At 42.1% G+C, this 17,919-nt stretch overlaps 1 protein-coding gene across 4 annotated transcripts in view; it reads right to left on the bottom strand.

The window, feature by feature from the left end:
• EFCAB3 (EF-hand calcium binding domain 3) overlaps positions 1-17,919 on the bottom strand; it is a 104,212-nt gene that overhangs the window by 82,236 nt on the left and 4,057 nt on the right. For 2 of the 4 annotated variants that reach the window (XM_077163473.1, XM_077163468.1), the window contains exon 2: positions 15,715-15,801. Coding sequence is in view for 1 of the 4 variants with exons in the window: in XM_077163476.1 (XP_077019591.1) it covers positions 4,380-4,410 (31 nt within the window). In the remaining 3 variants the exon portion in view is untranslated. Of the gene's footprint in view, positions 1-4,379; positions 4,504-15,714; positions 15,802-17,919 lie in introns of those variants that run through there. The other 2 variants (XM_077163469.1, XM_077163476.1) reach the window with 2 other exon arrangements.

Below are 17,919 nucleotides of genomic sequence, written 5' to 3'. Positions count from 1 at the left end.
ATGGGTGGAGACATGTCATCCCTTAATCCAGTTTAACAACCATTCTTAACTAAATCACATCAACCAGGGAGATGATCTCATTACAGTTTCAAATATACAGTACTGAATAGGGATTATTCTCCCTTTAAGAAATGGGATTTATATTAAAACATGGCTTTTCTTAGGGACACACTTCCTTTCAAACCAGCACAGTGTCCTTCTTTGTTTTCATTATTATTGATTAAGATTATTTAGCCTCCATGGCTACAAATGTAAAAAGTTGAGGAAAGGGAGAGGAACTGCATTACAGAATTACTCAAAAGCTAACAAATTAATGACCAATTATAAACGAATCCTAATTTATAAAATATTTTAATGACAAAGTATACTGCATGTTAGAATGAGTGAGTGACTTAATGCCTAAGGAAAAGTCACCAAACAGCAAGAAGCTTGTCTGATAGATAACCAGAATTTCCACCAATCCAAAACCAGGTCAAGATGAAACAAAATTCACACTGAGGAATAACAGTCTTCATCAGAATCATACTAGACTTCAGGACCCACACATACACAAATAATTGAATAAAAAGCATGGTCTAGAGAATCTGGATGACCACCTTATAAAGTAGTCCTGCCAGTCTTCCTGAACCTGTGGACTGTTGTGTTGATGGTACATGGTACTATTTTGCCAGTCAAGGGCCACTTAGAAAAGCACAGAGGTGGGCTGCATATGCCAAGAATCATTTCTCCCAATGCAATTAACAGCACTGAATTAAATATCTGAATGTGGCTGAAGAGGGGAAAGTCTATGGTTGTATATATGTTACTAGAATAAAAACACAAAAAAACAAAACATCAAAGTCATAGGACTGACTGTACCACACAAACAGTGAACGGTAATGTAAACCATGGACTATAGTTAATAGTGCAATTACAAAAAATGTTCCTTTATCAGTTGTAACAAATGTACCACACTAATACAAGGTGTTAATAATAGAGAGGTATAAGGGAACTATGTATAAATTGTATGCATGATTTTTTTGCAAACCTACAACTTCCCTAATAAAATAAATAAATAAAAAGCAGAAGAAAAGGGAGCGTCATGAAACAAGAAGCCTACAGAGAAAGCTAGCAGACACTGTCATGTTCACCATATGCCTTTCAGATGAGAGAGAAACATTGAAAGTCATCAACCTTCTTGAACCAAGGTATCTTTTACCGGATGTCTTAGATTGGACATTTCTATAGACTTGCTTTAATTTGGACATTTCCATGGCCTTGGAACTGTAAATGTGCAATTTAATAAATTCCCCTTAAAAAAAAAATCATTTCTCCCAGGGAAAATTCGATGACAGTATCTGACAAATAATATCAACCAAAGGTTTTGCAGATTATATAGTATTGGTAGAACTGACATCACAAGGCACCCAGTAATAAAATGACAATATCACTTACTGAGTACCGACACTTACCAGGCACTATTCTTATTACCTTACGTTATGTATTAATTTAATCCTCCCAGCATTCCTTTAAAGAATTCTTATCTCCATTTTATAGATCAAGATATCAGGTCAGAAAGGTTAGTACCAAGGCCACAAAGGAGGCAATACGAAGACACAGGCAGTTGGACTCCTTAGTCTACACTCTTAACTACCACACTGTACTTAAGCCCCTCTGTGATACTACTACTACTACTAATGATGATGATGATAAATACAGACCCAACAAACACAAATGAACCTTATCAGGACAGCCAATCCTCTATTCACAAGGCAAGCTGCAACTTGGTTTCAGTAAGACATAATCTCTATGTTAATTAATAAAATTCATTTTGAATGTTGTGCTGTGTTATTTTATGTTTAATTTATGGAGGCTTTGGTTTCATAGTGTTTAAGAGTTATAAGCACAATTTATTTATGCCTAATTTTAAGCTTACAAATATTTAAGCAATAAAATAAAAATAAATCTAAGTGTCTGTGAGAATCTTTCACCCTTAAAACACACATTTAAAGAAATGCTGGTCTAAGGTGTCACCTCTTGCCTCACCTCCTGTGGATATTCAAATACTAACTTCCAGGGCCAGCTCTAAGAATGATGGTGTTGGATGTGTTTGTGCATCTGTGTGTTTGTTTGCCACTTCCTCATATCATTGTCCAGTGCTCCTGCGTATATTCTGACTTTCCCTTGAGTTCTCCATAATGCCGAGGACCATCCTTCCTATACAGGGTAGATGGTCACTGATTCAACAATGTTAACGTGAAATTTTCCAATCACCAGATTCATGAAGAGCAAAGTCTTCCAGCCACGGGACGAGGCATATGACAAAGGCTGGCTGGTCTGTGGAGAAGGCTGACACAGAGCAAGGGCTAGGACAGGTTGAGCAAGTCTAAGTCATGCGCCAGGCCCAGCCATCTCTGAAGACAGAGACTGTTCCTTCCTAGCATATTATATCTAAATTCCTCCTTTTGACATTGGAAAACTGTAATATGTTCAGGGTTCAGAAGCCATTTCTGAGGACGACCAGACATTCTCACATATTTAACTCATTAACAGACATCCAATTTGATTCTCAATCAGCTCTATGAGGGCAGCTCCATTTCACGGATGAGGAAACAGAACCTCAGAAGGAGTCAGCAGTTTGCCTGACATCACTATACTTGTAAGTGGGAGAACTGGTTGGAAATCAGCTCTGGCCCCAAGCCCAGTCCAGTGTTATTCCCCTGCCAGGTGGGAACCTGGTTAAGGACCTGAACCAAGACAAGGGCAGTGAAAGTGGACAAGACCTAAACAGAGGCTGATGGAAAATGGGTCTGACTGAAAGAGGCTCTTAATAGAAGGTTACCATTTTTCACCTATTAGATGAACAAATATCCAAAAGTTTGTAATGCCTTGTGTTGGTAGGGCTGAGGAGAAACAGGTACATTTCTGGTGGAGTTTATCTCTGAAAATTACAAATTAATTAATCCTTTGGCTTAGCAATTTTGCTTCTGGGAGTTTATGAACAAGTATGCTTGCATACCAACTAAAAGAGCACACATGCCAGGATATTTATGACAACACTGTAATAACAAAAAACCAGATACTCTAATGTTCATTAAACAGAGGCTGGTTAAATAAACTTAGGTCCATTTGTTCAAGGAAATATTAGATAATAGGAAAAAAAGAAAGAAACTCTGATATGAAAAGATCTCTAAAACAAGATGTAAAACAGTACATATGTGCTTGCTACCTTTTATGGAAAAGATGTGGTGGTGGAGGGCAGATAAGTGATAAGAGATACAATTTTTAAAAATCTATATATCCGTATTTGTTGTAGATGCAGCATTTAGAAACTTTAGAAGAACATGAAGAAGTGAATAATTGTGGTCATGAGGATGGAAGAATGAAGAACAAGGGGAGGGGGGAGGGGTAGGCTGGAAAGACTGTGTCTACTTGGCTAAATTATTGGGTTCAGTTGTTTGGTCATGCAAGCACTGGCCTGTTACTTTTAGGATATTTCATGGATCTAAATTGATTGCATCTATGGCTGATTACATCTGCCATCAACAAAAGAGACTGCCTTAACAATGAGAGCAGTTTCATTCAATCAGTTGAAAGCCTTAAAGGAGAACTGGTGATTTCAGCAGTCAAAAGAATTCCTATATCAGCTAGCCAACTTCTTCAGGCATTAAAATCTTATTGGAGTCCACAATTTGCAGCCTATGGAATTAGGATTTGCTAATCCCCATGACAGCATAAACTAATTCCTATACTAACCTCTTAATATTTACATATATATGTGTCCTGCTGGTTTTCTTAGTCTGCTGAACCTGATCTACTATAACACATTTTAGATTTTTTCTAGCCATAAGAATGGACTATTAAATTAAATTAACTATTTTTAAAAAAAAAGGGCTGTATTAAGAAGGTTCTACCCAGGCTTCCCTTTCTAGTCAAACTGATCTGCTCCATTCACTCCTCCACACACTTGTCGCCATTGTCTACCACCTTCTCCACAGGTCATTCAGGCTCCTCCAGGAGTCCTTCTTTATTACTCCTCACCCCTTGTGCATCACTGCATTTTTTGCAAGTTGTAGCTATCACTGAATTGTTAAGTTTCCTTCCCTCTAGATGAAGACAACATGTATAACTTATACGAAGCCTTAGGGAATCTAAATAACTTGCCAAAAGTCACCCAAGCAGAGCTGGAGCTTGAGGCAATTGAGAGCCCTGCCTATATCCATTCTTCCAACTACACCCACAGTGCCTCTAATTACAGCACCCAGATCCTACAGCCCCTGAGGAAGGATGATATCTCCTTTGTCTCTCTGTATACTCTAATATAACTTCAGTGCTTGGTGGCCAGCAATACACGGTACAGGAAAGAAGGAAGAAAAGAAGGGAGGGTGGGAGGCACTCACTCTTGCAGAGACTGATCTGAATCATCAGCATTTGCTGTTCCCAGGTCTGAGTCGTAGGACATGGGCTCCTCAGAACGGTCTGGACTCTTGGAACCGTTCTCTTGGAGTAGGCAGCTATCAGAGTTCAAGCTGCAGGACAGCTGGGATGAACTGGCTGTGTCCAGGCTGAGGGTGGAGGCAGTGAGCTTCCTGTTCTGCCAGATCTTATGGCCTGAGTGCTGGACTTCGATGTCCTCTGAGCCAGAGGAATGGGAAATTGAATCCAAGGACTCCTTCCGCTGTCGTTCGCACCAGAGTAGTGAGAGGTCAAGCTCCGAGAGTGGGCAAAGTCCAGAAGGGCCAATGGAGTGAGTGTCCACTCGTTTAAGATGGCAGACTTATAGGAGAGTTCAAAGGACAAGGATGTTAACCCCTGCAGGAAGCGAAGGAGAAATTCACCCTCCTCTGCCTCTCGAAGCAGGGTTGTAGGCTGATAGTACTCACACAGCCGACCTGTTCCTGAAGGAGAAGTTTCAGGTAGCGTTCCATCAGGCCGTCCTTGAGGGCCAACCGAAGCCAGGCTCGGCAGCGGCCCACATCTGTTTGACAAAGATCAGTGTTCCAATTCTGAGATGATGTGTCTGGCAAGGGGGAGAATTGACTTGTTTCAAGAAACTATCAAAAATCACAGGCATGTCTTTTTATTTTTTTTTTTATTATTTTTTTATTAACGGAAAGAAAAAAAAAGAAATTAACACAACATTTAGAAATCATACCGTTCTACATATGCACTCAGTAATTCTTAACATCATCACATAGATGCATGATCATTGTTTCTTAGTACATTTGCATCGGTTTAGAGAACTAGGAACACAACAGAAAAAATATAAAATGTTAATATAAAGAAAAGAAATAAAAGTAGTAATAATAGTAAAAAACAACAACAACAAACAAACCAACAAGCAAACAAAAACAAAAAAACCCTATAGCTCAGATGCAGCTTCATTCAGTGTTTTTAACATGATTACTTTACAATTAGGTATTATTGTGCTGTCCATTTTGAGTTTTTGTATCTAGTCCTGTTGCACAGTCTGTATCCCTTCAGCTTCAATTACCCATTATCTTACCCTGTTTCTAACTCCTGCTGAACTCTGTTACCAATGACATATTTCAAGTTTATTCTCGAATGTCCGTTCACATCAGTGGGACCATACAGTATTTGTCCTTTAGTTTTGGCTAGACTCACTCAGCATAATGTTGATTTTCTTATGTTGAACCATCCTTGCATACCTGGGATGAATCCTACTTGGTCATGATGTATAATTCTTTTAATGTGTTGTTGGATACAATTTGCTAGAATTTTATTGAGGATTTTTGCATCTGTATTCATTAGAGAGATTGGTCTGTAGTTTTCTTTTTTTGTAATATCTGCCTGGTTTTGGTATAGGTGATTTGGCTTCATAGAATGAATTAGGTAGTTTTCCCTCCTCTTCGATTATTGAAGAGTTAGAGAGTATACTAATTCTTTCTGAATTTTGATAGAATCACATGTGAAGCCGTCTGTCCTGGACTTTTCTTTTTAGAGCTTTTATGACTAATTCAATCTCTTTACTTTGATTGGTTTGAGTCATCTATTCTTCTTGAGTCAAAGTTGGTTGTTCATGTCTTTCCAGGAACTGTCCATTTCATCTAAATTGTTGTATTTATTAGCGTAAAGTTGTTCATAGTATCCTGTATTACCTCCTTATTTCTGTAAGGTCATAGTTATGTCTCCTCTTCCATTTCTAATCTTATTTATTTGCATCCTCTCTCTTCTTCTTTTTCATCTTGCTAAGCCCATCAATCTTGTTGATTTTCTCATAGAACCAACTTCTGGTCTTATTTTTTCTCTATGTTTTCATGTTTTCAATTTCATTTATTTCTGCTCTAATCTTTTTTATTTCTTTCCTTTTGCTTGCTTTGGGATTAGTTTGCTGTTCTTTCTCCATTCTTCCAATGACAGTTAATTCCTGCATTTTTGCCTTTTCTTCTTTTCTGATAAAGGCTTTAGGCAATAAATTTCCCTCTACACTGCCTTTGCTGCATCCCATAAGTTTTGATATGTTTGTCTTCATTTTCATCTGCCTCTAAGTATTTACTAATTTCTCTTGCAATTTCTTCTTTGACCCACTTGTTGTTTAAGAGTGTGTTGTTGAGCCTCCATGTATTTATGAATTTTCTGGCACTCCGCCTATTATTGATTTCCAGCTTCATTCCTTTATGATCCGAGAAAGTGTTGTGTATGATTTCAATCTTTTTAAATTTGTTAAGACTTGCTTTGTGACCCAGCATATGGTCTATCTTTGAGAATGATCCATGAGCACTTGAAAAAAAGGTGTATCCTGCTGTTGTGGGATGTAATGTCCTATAAATGTCTGTTAAGTCAAGCTCATTTATAGTAATATTCAGGTTCTCTATTTCTTTATTGATCCTCTGTCTAGATGTTCTGTCCATTGATGAGAGTGGTGAATTGAAGTCTCCAACTATTATGGTATATGTGTCTATTTCCCTTTTCAGTGTTTGCAGTGCATTCCTCACGTATTTTGGGGCATTCTGGTTCGGTGCGTAAATATTTATGATTGTTATGTCTTCTTGCTTAATTGTTCCTTTTAATAGTATATAGTGTCCTTCTTTGTCTCTTTTAACTGTTTTACATTTGAAGTCTAATTTGTTGGATATTAGTATAGCCACTCCTGCTCTTTTCTGGTTGTTATTTGCATGAAATATCTTTTCCCAACCTTTCACTTTCAACCTATATTTATCTTTGGGTCTAAGATGTGTTTCCTGTAGACAGCATATAGAAGGATCCTGTTTTTTAATCCATTCTGCCAGTCTATGTCTTTTGATTGGGGAATTCAGTCCATTAACATTTAGAGTTATTACTGTTTGGATTATATTTTCCTCTACCATTTTGTCTTTTGTATTATATATCATATCTGACTTTCCTTCTTTCTACACTTTTCTCCATGCCTCTCTCTTCTGTCTTTTTGTATCTGACTCTAGTGCTTCCTTTAGTATTTCTTGCAGAGCTGGTCTCTTGGTCACAAATTCTCTCAGTGACTTTTTGTCTGAGAATGTTTTAATTTCTCCCTCATTTTTGAAGGACAATTTTGCTGGATATAGGAGTCTTGGCTGGCATTTTTTCTCTTTTAGTAATTTAAATATATCATCCCACTGTCTTCTAGCTTCCATGGTTTCTGCTGAGAAATCTACACATAGTCTTATTGGGTTTCCCTTGTATGTGACAGATTGTTTTTCTCTCGCTGCTTTCAAGATCCTCTCTTTCTCTTTGACCTCTGACATTCTAACTAGTAAGTGTCTTGGGGAACGCCTATTTGTGTCTAATCTCTTTGGGGTGCGCTGCACTTCTTGGATCTGTAATTTTAGGTCTTTCATAAGAGTTGGGAAATTTTCAGTGATAATTTCTTCCATTAGTTTTTCTCCTCCTTTTCCCTTCTCTTCTCCTTCTGGGACACCCACTACACGTATATTTGTACGGTTCACATTGTCCTTGAGTTCCCTGATACCTTGTTCAAATTTTTCCATTCTTTTCCGGATAGTTTCTGTTTCTTTTTGGAATTCAGATGTTCCATCCTCCAAATCACTAATTCTATCTTCTGTCTCTTTAAATCTGTCATTGTAGGTATCCATTGTTTTTTCCATCTTTTCTACTTTATCTTTCACTTCCATAAGTTCTGTGATTTGTTTTTTCAGTTTTTCTATTTCTTCTTTATGTTCAGCCCATGTCTTCTTCATGTCCTCCCTCAATTTATCGATTTCGTTTTTGAAGAGGTTTTCCATTTCTGTTTGTATATTCAGCATTAGTTGTTTCAGCTCCTGTATCTCATTTGAACTATTGGTTTCTTCGTTTGACTGGGCCATATGTTCAATTTTCTGAGCGTGATCCGTTATCTTCTGCTGGCGTTTGGGCATTTAGTCAGATTTCCCTGGGTGTTCGACCCCACAGGTTGAAAGATTTTTCTGTGCAATCTCTGGGTTCTGTTTTTCTTATCCTGCCCAGTAGGTGGCGCTCGTGGCACACATTTGTCTATGGGTTCCACCAGTGAAAGTTGCTGTGGGTCCTTTAACTCTGGAAAATTCTCGCCATAGGGGAGGTTCGGCAGCCAAAGCGTCTTGGAAGAATGCCAGCCGGCCTGGGGTTCCGAATGCGGGGAGGGTCGCCGGCCGCCGCAGCATGGGAGAGCGTCCGGCCGAATTAGCTAGTCGGCCCGGGGCGCCAAGCGTGGCGGGAGGGCGCCAGCTGTCACAGCCCGGGAGAGTGCACTGTTCCCAGCCGGACAGGGGAGTCACGTGTTTGGAAGGGATCCCCAGTCACTGTTCTCCACAGTCTGGGGATTTCCGACCCAACTATCTCAGTTGGTCCGGGGGGCCTCGCGTGGTGGGGGCACCAGCCGCCGCGGCCTAAGGGGACCGCCTGTCCAATTCTACCAGCTGGCCTGGGAAGGTGGAAGGGAGGGACTTCGGTCGCTTGCCGTCCCACTCAGGAAAGCCCGTGCCCCTTGGTGATCTCACCGGAGCTGGTTCTCCCAGATAGTCAGCCGTTTCAGGATGGGGTACGCCATCCCTTTGATCTCCCTCGTGGCTCCGGGAGCTGCTCTGTATTATCTCCACTCCCCCAGTAGCTGTTCTGGAGGAGGAAAGGTGAGGGCGGCAAGGCTGTCGAGGCTGGTGGCGGAGGAGCCGGTGAAGGCAGGGGAAGAGGGCACCGTGGTGATTGGAGAGCCACAGGAGCAGGAGGGGAAAGAGGGGGGAGAAGGAGGGCGGGCGGGTCGGCTGCTGCGGGGCGTGGGCCCCGTGTGGCGGGCCGTCGGAGAAAGAGGGGGGAGGAGGGCGGGGGGTCGGCTGCTGCGGGGCGTGGGCGCCACGCGGCGGGCCGGCGGAGAAAGAGAGGGGAGAAGGAGGGCAGGCGGGTCGGCTGCTGCGGGGCGTGGGCCAGGCATGTCTTTTAATCACTTGCTAGCAAGAACCAAAAATAATGATGGCAAATACATACCAGCATGAAAAATTCCTGGATAATAGTGTTGTTTAAGGGAAATTTAGAAATAGCTAAGCTATACTCCCCAGGTTTCTGAAGTGTTATGAAGGATAACTGCTATGTTTGTTACAATTATGCCTTGGACCCCTGACATCCATCTGCTCACTTAAGACATGCTTGCTGAGCAAGGTCCTTGCAGGTGTTAAGGTACAGGATATAGACATGGTCCCTGCTTTACCACTCAAGGGCACATGTTAGGTGAGTCCAGTTGTGGTAGAGCTGTGGCACGGGGTGGAGGAAATAAATTCAGAATTGGAGTAAGAAAATGCCATAGAACAGGCAGCATCTGAGATGGGCCTTGGGGTATTTCAAGAGGCAAAAATGGAAGGCACAAGGGACTGGCAGAAAAAAAGCATAAAGTATAAGGAAGAAACAGACAATTACTTGTCTGTTGGAATGCTGGGCATTCCAATTACAACATGTGGAGAGAAGGTAATTCAGTGCAAAGCCAGGTAAAAGTGGGCCTTGAGCATCAAACCAATAAGGCAAAGTAGAACAGTGGTCCCCACACCTGGCTGTACATAAGAATCACCTGGAGAACCTGATCAGCTTCTGGTACCCTAAGCCTGACCTTGTAACCCAGACACTTGACGGGGCTGGCCTTTGCAAGCCTAATACAGGTTTTTGTGCAAGAAAGTGACTTGACCACAACCAGGCAGACCTCAGGGTGGGTCTGTCTGAGTAAGATCAGAACCCAAGTCTACCAAACTCAGTTCTTGAATTCCAAGGGCTAATGGAAATGCCATTCCTCTGAGCTGTCACAGTCCCCTGCACATGCCTTCTCCAAGGGAGTACAGATTTCACTCTACTGGCCTCAGTGATTGAGTTCCCATATTGGCTGACTGACCGACATACTGAAAGATGGAACAGAATGATAAGAGGACACTTAGAAAGCCACTGTCAGCTAAGAGAGAGGTAAGAATCTGAGATAGGACAGTGGCAGTAAGCAGGGAAAGGAAGATCAGAGTTTGACAAGGCACCTTCAGGTTGAAGGTGGCATTTAATAGCCCTTAGAGGCACAGTGCCAGATACCTATTCAAAGGCTCAAGCAATTAGGGACAAGGCCAAAGAGACAAATGTCTCAACAGTGAATATTCAGATGCTCTTTCCAGAGTCTACTTTTTTTAAAAAAATCCCATCCCTAGTTGTAAGAATAACATTTAGCACACAGACTATCAAACATTCTAAGCCAGTTTTGGCAAAAGTTTTCTGTAAAGGGCTGGGTAGTAAATATTTTAGGCTTTTCAGGTCATCCAAACTTTGTTGCAACTACTCAACTCTGCCACGGGATAAAAGCAGCCACAGGCAATATGTATATGAATGGGCATGGCTGTATTTTGATAAAACTTTATTTACAAAAACAAGGGGTGGGCCAGCATTGGCACAGAGGCTCTGGTTGCCAACTGCCTGGCCTAAAACAATGTTCTCCAACCTTTTTCACATGCAAAAGATTTGTATGGCACCTTGAAGTAAACAGAAAAGGGTGTTCCTGCTAGAGTCAACCAGCCCAGGGCCTTGAAGCAGCCCCAGGCCATTGTCTGAGGGCTGAGGGGCTCAATATCTAATGGCACACTGCCTGGGAAGCTGGATCTAAGAATAAACCCTTCTACAGGACACTGCCTACACCTGTTATCTCTTCACTAGAACACACGGCATCTTGGCTGGTTTCTGTCACTGCTGATCAGAAGAGATACGTGTCCCATATTCTGCAATTCCTCCTGAAAGCAAAACCTCTCTAGGTGATCTTTCTTGTGAGTGACGGTTTTCAGGAGAGGCCAGAAGACAGGCTGAGGAAGAGGTTTCTGGTGAGCAGTTTTCTTCCTCTTTCCTCCTGCTTCCACTCGGATGTGCTTGGCATGTAGGCCATGGATAAACACGGCTTCCAGGGCACTGCACAAGGTGTTGGCATCTCCATTTTCACTGGTGACCACTGTGTCCAAGGACACATACTGCTTCTGCAATGCCTTCACTGATCCCACCAGCTTTTTCTTGATGACCTATGCAGTGTCAAACATAACACAGGCCTTTAGGACAAAATCTTATAGAGACCCTCTGGAATATTAACTCTTGACTACTGGAAAATACATACATGGCTGAATGTATGTATGTATCTATAAATTCTTTCTGCAAAAATAGCACGTATTAATTCTAGAAAATAGAGATAAAAATATAGCGAAGAAAAGGAAAATCACACACCACCCACAGAATAACTATTGTTACTATTTTTTTTTTTAACCCATATCCTTCACTGGGTATTTTTTGTATTCTAAATGGAGTTTCAAAGAACTTAAGCCTTATATATCTTATGTTTAAATACTGGCTCCATCATGATGACTATTAAAGATGAAAGATTGGGTAAATTCTTCTAAGGACAGAGGTGGGGCTTTCTACCTTATTGATTTGACCAAGATTTTTTTCAGAGTATCAATGAGCTAATCAATGTGGAGAATAAAAATGTTGCTTTAGAACAACTAAGATATCAAAAAACAAAAGCATGGTTTACATTAGGAAAGACCCTATACAAAAGTAATATTTTCTGTAGTACACTATTTAATTTAACTTGCCTGGTCAGTTTACCTAAACAACATAATTACATGGAAACTAGAATAGGGACTGAGAGCTATTATTCTTTTTAGGTAACTGTAATATCTCCATATATCCCAGAGTATTTGGGCAGAAAGTTAAAAAGTATTTGCAAAGTCCCTTGAGGGACTGGGGAAAAATGTGGAAATATCAAACTTCTCCACCTGGGGAATTTCTGATATTCTCTCATGCATTAGGGACTCCCAATTTAATAAGCCAAGCCCTTATTCTTGGAGCTTGTCCTTATGAAACTTATTCCTGCAAAGAAGTTAAGCCTACTTATAATTATGCTTAAGAGTCCCCCCCCAGAGAACCTCTTTTGTTGCTCAGATGTGGCCTCTCACTCTAAGACAACTCTGCAAGTAAACTCATTGCCCTCCCCCTTACACGGGAGATGACTCCCCGGGATGAGCCTGGACCCAGAACTCTGGGACTGAGAAAGCCTTTTTGACCAAACAGTTCGAGAAAAGAAATGAAACAAAATAAAGTTTCAGTGGCTAAGAGATTTCAAATAAAGTTGAGAGGTCATTCTGGAGACTATTCTTATGCTTTATATAGATATTCTTTTTTAGTTTCTAGTGTATTAGAATGGTTAGAAGGAAATGCCTGAAACTGTTTGTGTTAGTTAGATTCACTTGTCAACTTGGCCAGGTGAGCATACCTAATCTTGTTGCTGCGGACATAAGCCAACCGTACGTGAACCTCATCTGCTGCCAATTATATCTGCAGTCGGCTAGGAGGCGTGTCTGTTGCAATGAGTGACGTTTGACTTAATTGGCTGATGCTTAAATGAGAGATCGCAACATAGCACAGCTAAGCAGCTCCGCATTCCTCATCTCAGCACTTGCAGCTCAGCCCAGGCCTTTGGAGATGCAGAAAGAAGTCACCCTGGGGAAAGTTGTTGGATCCCAGGGGCCTGGAGAGAAGACCAGCAGAGACCATCCTGTACCTTCCACGTAAGAAAGAACCTCAGTGGAAAGTTAGCTGCCTTTCCTCTGAAGAACCAACAAAATAAATCCCCTTTTATTAAAAGCCAATCCATCTCTGGTGTGTTGCATTCCGGCAGCTAGCAAACTAGAACACTGTTGAACTGTCATCTAGTAGCTTTGGTACTTGGTGATGATTGCATAACTATGTAGCTTTTACGGTGTGACTATGTGATTATGAAACCTTGAGACTGACATTTCCTTTATCCAGTGTATGGGTAGATTTGTAAGAAAATTAAGAAAAATAAATAAATAAATAGGGGAGGATAAGGGGATGGGATGTTTTGGGTGTTCCTTTTTTTTTTTTTTTTGCATAGGTAGGCACTGGGACTCGAACCCGGGTCTCCGGCATGGCAGGCAAGATTTTTGTCTGCTGAGCCACCATGGCCCCTCTTTGGGAGTTCCTTTTTATTTTTTGGAGTAATGAAAATGCTCTAAAATTGTGGTGATGCATGTAGAACTATATGATGACACTGTGAGCCACTGATTGTATACTTGGGATAATTATATGCTATGTGAATATATTTCAATAGAATTGCATTTAAAAAAAGACACTAGACATGGAAGTCAGAGGCCTAGGTTTAGTTCTAGCTCTGTCAGTACCCAGACATTTTACTTAACCTCTCTGAGCCTCAATCTCCTCATTTGTTAAATGGAAATACATCCTGATCTATAGTACCTAGGAGGTTGTAGGGATTGCACCTTGAGGGCCATACTAGTATTTTACTCATCTTTGTGTCCTCAACACTAAGCATTATGCCTGGCTTAATAAATCTTTGCTAAATGAGTAATTGTAAAGTGTACATAAAGTCCTTTGAAAATATTGTACGATGTAAAAGTACAAACTGAACTATGTAAAAAATACTGTACTATGTAAAAGTAAAAACCTGCACTATGCTATAATTATGTCAAAGTTACAAAAGCCACTGGCAGGTACCGGGAATCGAACTGCCCGCATGGCAGGCAAGAACTCTGCCACTCAGCTACTGTGGCCCACCCCTCTTTTGATTTTAGTGGACGTGGTAAACACTAATGTTCTTTGAAAAGTTAAATGGTTTTTTAATAAGCTTTAAATGATATATAATTCACATCATAAAATCACCCATTTAAAGTGTACAATTCTGTGGCTTTTGATATATTCACAGGATTGTGCAACCATCACTACAAAGTTTAGAACATTTTCATCACTCCAAAAAGGAACCCCTTATATACTAACAGTCACTTCCTATTCCTTCCTCTCTTCTCCTGATAACCACTAACCTTCAGTCTGTTTCTATGGATTTCATATAAATGGAGGCATCCAATATGTGCCCTTTTATGTCTGGCCTCTTTCAATTAGCAAAAAGTTTGCAAGGTTCATCCACTTTGTAGCATGTCTCAGAACTTCATTTCACTTTTTTTTTTTTTTTTTTTTTTTTTAACATGGGCAGGCACCGGGAAACTAATCCAGGTCTCCAGCATGGCAGGCTAGAACTCTGCCACTGAGCCACCATTGCCCACCCTCATTCCTTTTCATGCCTGAATAATATTCTATTAAATGGATATATCACATTTTGTTTACCCATTCAGTTGATAGACATTTGGGTTATTTCCACTTTTTGGCTATTATGAATAATTGTGCCATGAACATTTATGTACAAGTTTTTGTGTGGACATATTTTCCACTTTTTGGGGTATATATCTAGAAGCAGAGTTGTTGGATCATACGGTAACTTCATGTTCAATTTTTACATTTCTACCAGCAATGTATGAGGGTTCCAATTTCTCTACAGTCTCACCAATACCTACCCACTAAATATTGTGTAGGGTATAGAGGGATTAATAAGACATACATTTGAGGATCTCATACCCTCATGGAGCTAGTTCATGCTACCCCTTGTTAGCAGGCTTTGCAGGCCAAGGGCCCTGTTCCTGGAGAGCTCTTGGGTGGATGGGAAAGTCAACACAAAGAAAAGGGCCCCTGCCTGAAAGCCAGCTGGTTAAATGTATGGAACTGGACTCTCCATTGGTCAAAAGAGGGGAAAGCATAGCTCTGACATCTGCAGTTCCTTTCAAGCAGAAAGTTCTCTGAATAGGGGAACAACACTGGGGAGGAAAGAAAAAACCTGCCTTCTCCCCCCAAAGCCATCTCAGGATTCTGCCAGGGGCTCAGCCCCAAACTTGCCCTGACCTCCTGACTCTAAGGGAACTGACAGCTTAGCCCACAGACTGCCCAAGCGAGCCCCGGGGCCCTAGTTAGGATGCACACGGCAATCAGCGGAGGCTGAGTGGGCTCCAGTTGACTGGTTCAGATATATGTAAGATGCCAACTTACTTTTAAAATTATCAAAACGTAACAAACCAGTGCTTGGGAAACCTGTCTCAACCCAACTTACCGTATTGGCCAAACTGTGTGACCAAATCATAGCCTAAAGGCCAAGGGCTGAAAGTTTAAATGGAAACTCCTGATCTCTGGCTAACTTATCTTAAATCCCCACTGCTCTTTTGTAAATTGTCATTTGTTTTTTAATCACCAAAAGGACGACTGAGAAAGGATAGGCTCTCCTCAGACCTACTTCTACTGTAACATTTTCCTCAACCTAAGCCCTCTCTTTTTGGATAGTGCCCATTCATTTCAAAGTTAGAAAAAACTGATGAAACAGTTGTCTCTCTCCACCCCTTCTCCACCCTTAATCTTCCCTTGTCCACCTACCTGGATGGCAGCCTGGGGGTCCAGTCCATTCTCCACCACTGACAGCATTTCCACTTGTGCCACAGCTCCTGTGGAATCACACGTCACCTGTGAGACAGACGGAGGCCAGATGAGCAAGTTCTCAACTTAACTCTACCCAGTTCCTCCAGCAGGCAGCAGGATGTCAGCTGATCTCACTCAAACTGCAACCAAAGCTCTTCAGAATCCAAAAGTAAAACCTGGAAAGCGGATTATAAAGAAGGAAGTAAAAAAGGGAAAAAAAATCAGAAGGCTCAGACCTCAGGAGGTGAGGAGTCCTACGATCCCTGGGTGGATCAGCCCCAAGGAGTGGGCGGTAAGGGCCCTTTACTCCAAATGCCAGTACAGAAAGCCAGGATCCTGTGGGATCAGGGTGTGGGAGTGGAATGAATGGCTGATTTAGACACAGAGATGCTGCAGCTGAAAGATCCATAGGTACCAGGAAGCAGGGGCTGAGAATTCACATTCAGGTCCTGGTTCTGTAATAGGCCCTCTGACTCTTACCCTAGTCCTGGTCTGCAGGTCAGCACTGAAAAGAACAAATGAATTAGCTTCAAAAGGGGAAAGACTCTGCTGCTTTGCTACACTTCCGCTTCTCCTTGAGGCTATAAGGGTCTGCCTTGCAGAGCACAGGAGGATGCATCTAAAGAGACCAACAGAGGTTCTAATCTCCATTTCGCCTCTAATTAGCTGGGCATGCTTAGACATTGTATCAGACTGTCAGAAAGAGACACAAACATATGTGAAGCACCCTGTACAGGTCCTGAAACGGACCGGGCACTCAGTAAATGCTATCTTTGATCCCAGTGGATATTGCCACCCACATACCAAATATACGAGCAATACTCAGTTAAATCTGTTTGTTTTTTTTAAGTGGGAAAATGCTTTTCTTTTCTATTGTTGAAGCCCTCACCTTCTCTTGGAGGTACAAGCATTGTTCTGAAAAGGAAGTAAAGGGAGGGCCCTCAGTTGGGATATGGGGGAGCCAGATCCCCAGGTCTAAGGGTAAAGCCATCCCCACCAGTGCAGCCTCAGGGCAGCTGGCTTCCTCCCTGGGAACTGAGTATTTGGTAGAGCCTCCACCTGACTGAGACTGAGAGGGCTGTTAGTTGGCCTATATAACCCCCAATAACTTGAACAGTTGTGCCTGTCTGATTGGGATTGGACAAGCCCATTCACATCTCAACAAATCTCCAGTGAACATAGTGCTGAGCATCAGGGAATACCTCCCCCTCACATACTCACACCCCTCCCCCCAAAAAAGATTATTTGCTGTTCTGATGTCAAAAAATCATGGCCCAACAGAGGTTAATAAAACCAAGGAAGGTTAAATGGGTTCTGTATCCTTTATGCATATTGCCTTACTCCTTCCTCATTAACCACATTAGGAGTGATAAGGAAATGGAAGCTGAGGGAGTCAAGGAACTTCCCAAGATTCCATAGCTACTAAGTGGCCTGCCTCTACCACCCACTCCTAGAGTGCCTACTCCAGCTCAAGGGAAAAGACTTCAGACACCTGAATGGGTACAATCACCTAAGTGAACAGGGAAAACTTTCTGGAAGAGGTGAGTATGAGCTAGGCTTGGGTAGGCAGGAAGGGGTGCGCTTCAGCTGGGGGCCCAGGTGCACAGGCACATCGAGGCCAGTCTGGCAAGAAAGATTTATAGGAGAGCAGGGAGTGTGAGGTCTGGAAAGGAGAGAAGCAGGGTGGTCCTAGAGCTTGACGATGCTCTGATTCAATCCCTGGTGTCTGGAGTTGGTAGAAGGTAAACAGGACTCCTAAGTCAGACAAACAGAGGGAGGCAGGTATGTGTAGAGGAGCGCCTCTGCAGACCAGCTCTGGCCAGGACGTGGCAGTTTGCCAGGAAAAGCATTTGCCATGGATGCAGCCCCTGTCTGACTGCCTCGCTCTTCACCATATTCTTTGCTCCCATCTACCTGGGGAATCTTAGGGCCTTCCCCTGGGAACCAGCTCATACTCAGGGACCGAGAAGACAAGGAAAGGTGTGCTGCGGTCAACCAGCACAGAGTCACCCCTGGAAATGTGTCTGATCCTGGAGCTTAGGTTCCTTCAAGGCTACCCAAATGTAGCCCAGGGAGATTGCCCAGCAGAGTCAAGGTTCTCTGGGCTCCAACACTCAGCAACTTCAGCCCTTCCAGACAGAGCCCTCAAGCTCTAAACCGCCC

Source organism: Tamandua tetradactyla, chromosome 6 (assembly GCF_023851605.1).
Source record: "Tamandua tetradactyla isolate mTamTet1 chromosome 6, mTamTet1.pri, whole genome shotgun sequence".
NCBI lineage: Eukaryota > Metazoa > Chordata > Mammalia > Pilosa > Myrmecophagidae > Tamandua > Tamandua tetradactyla.
This window is presented reverse-complemented; position numbering and strand designations above follow the sequence as displayed.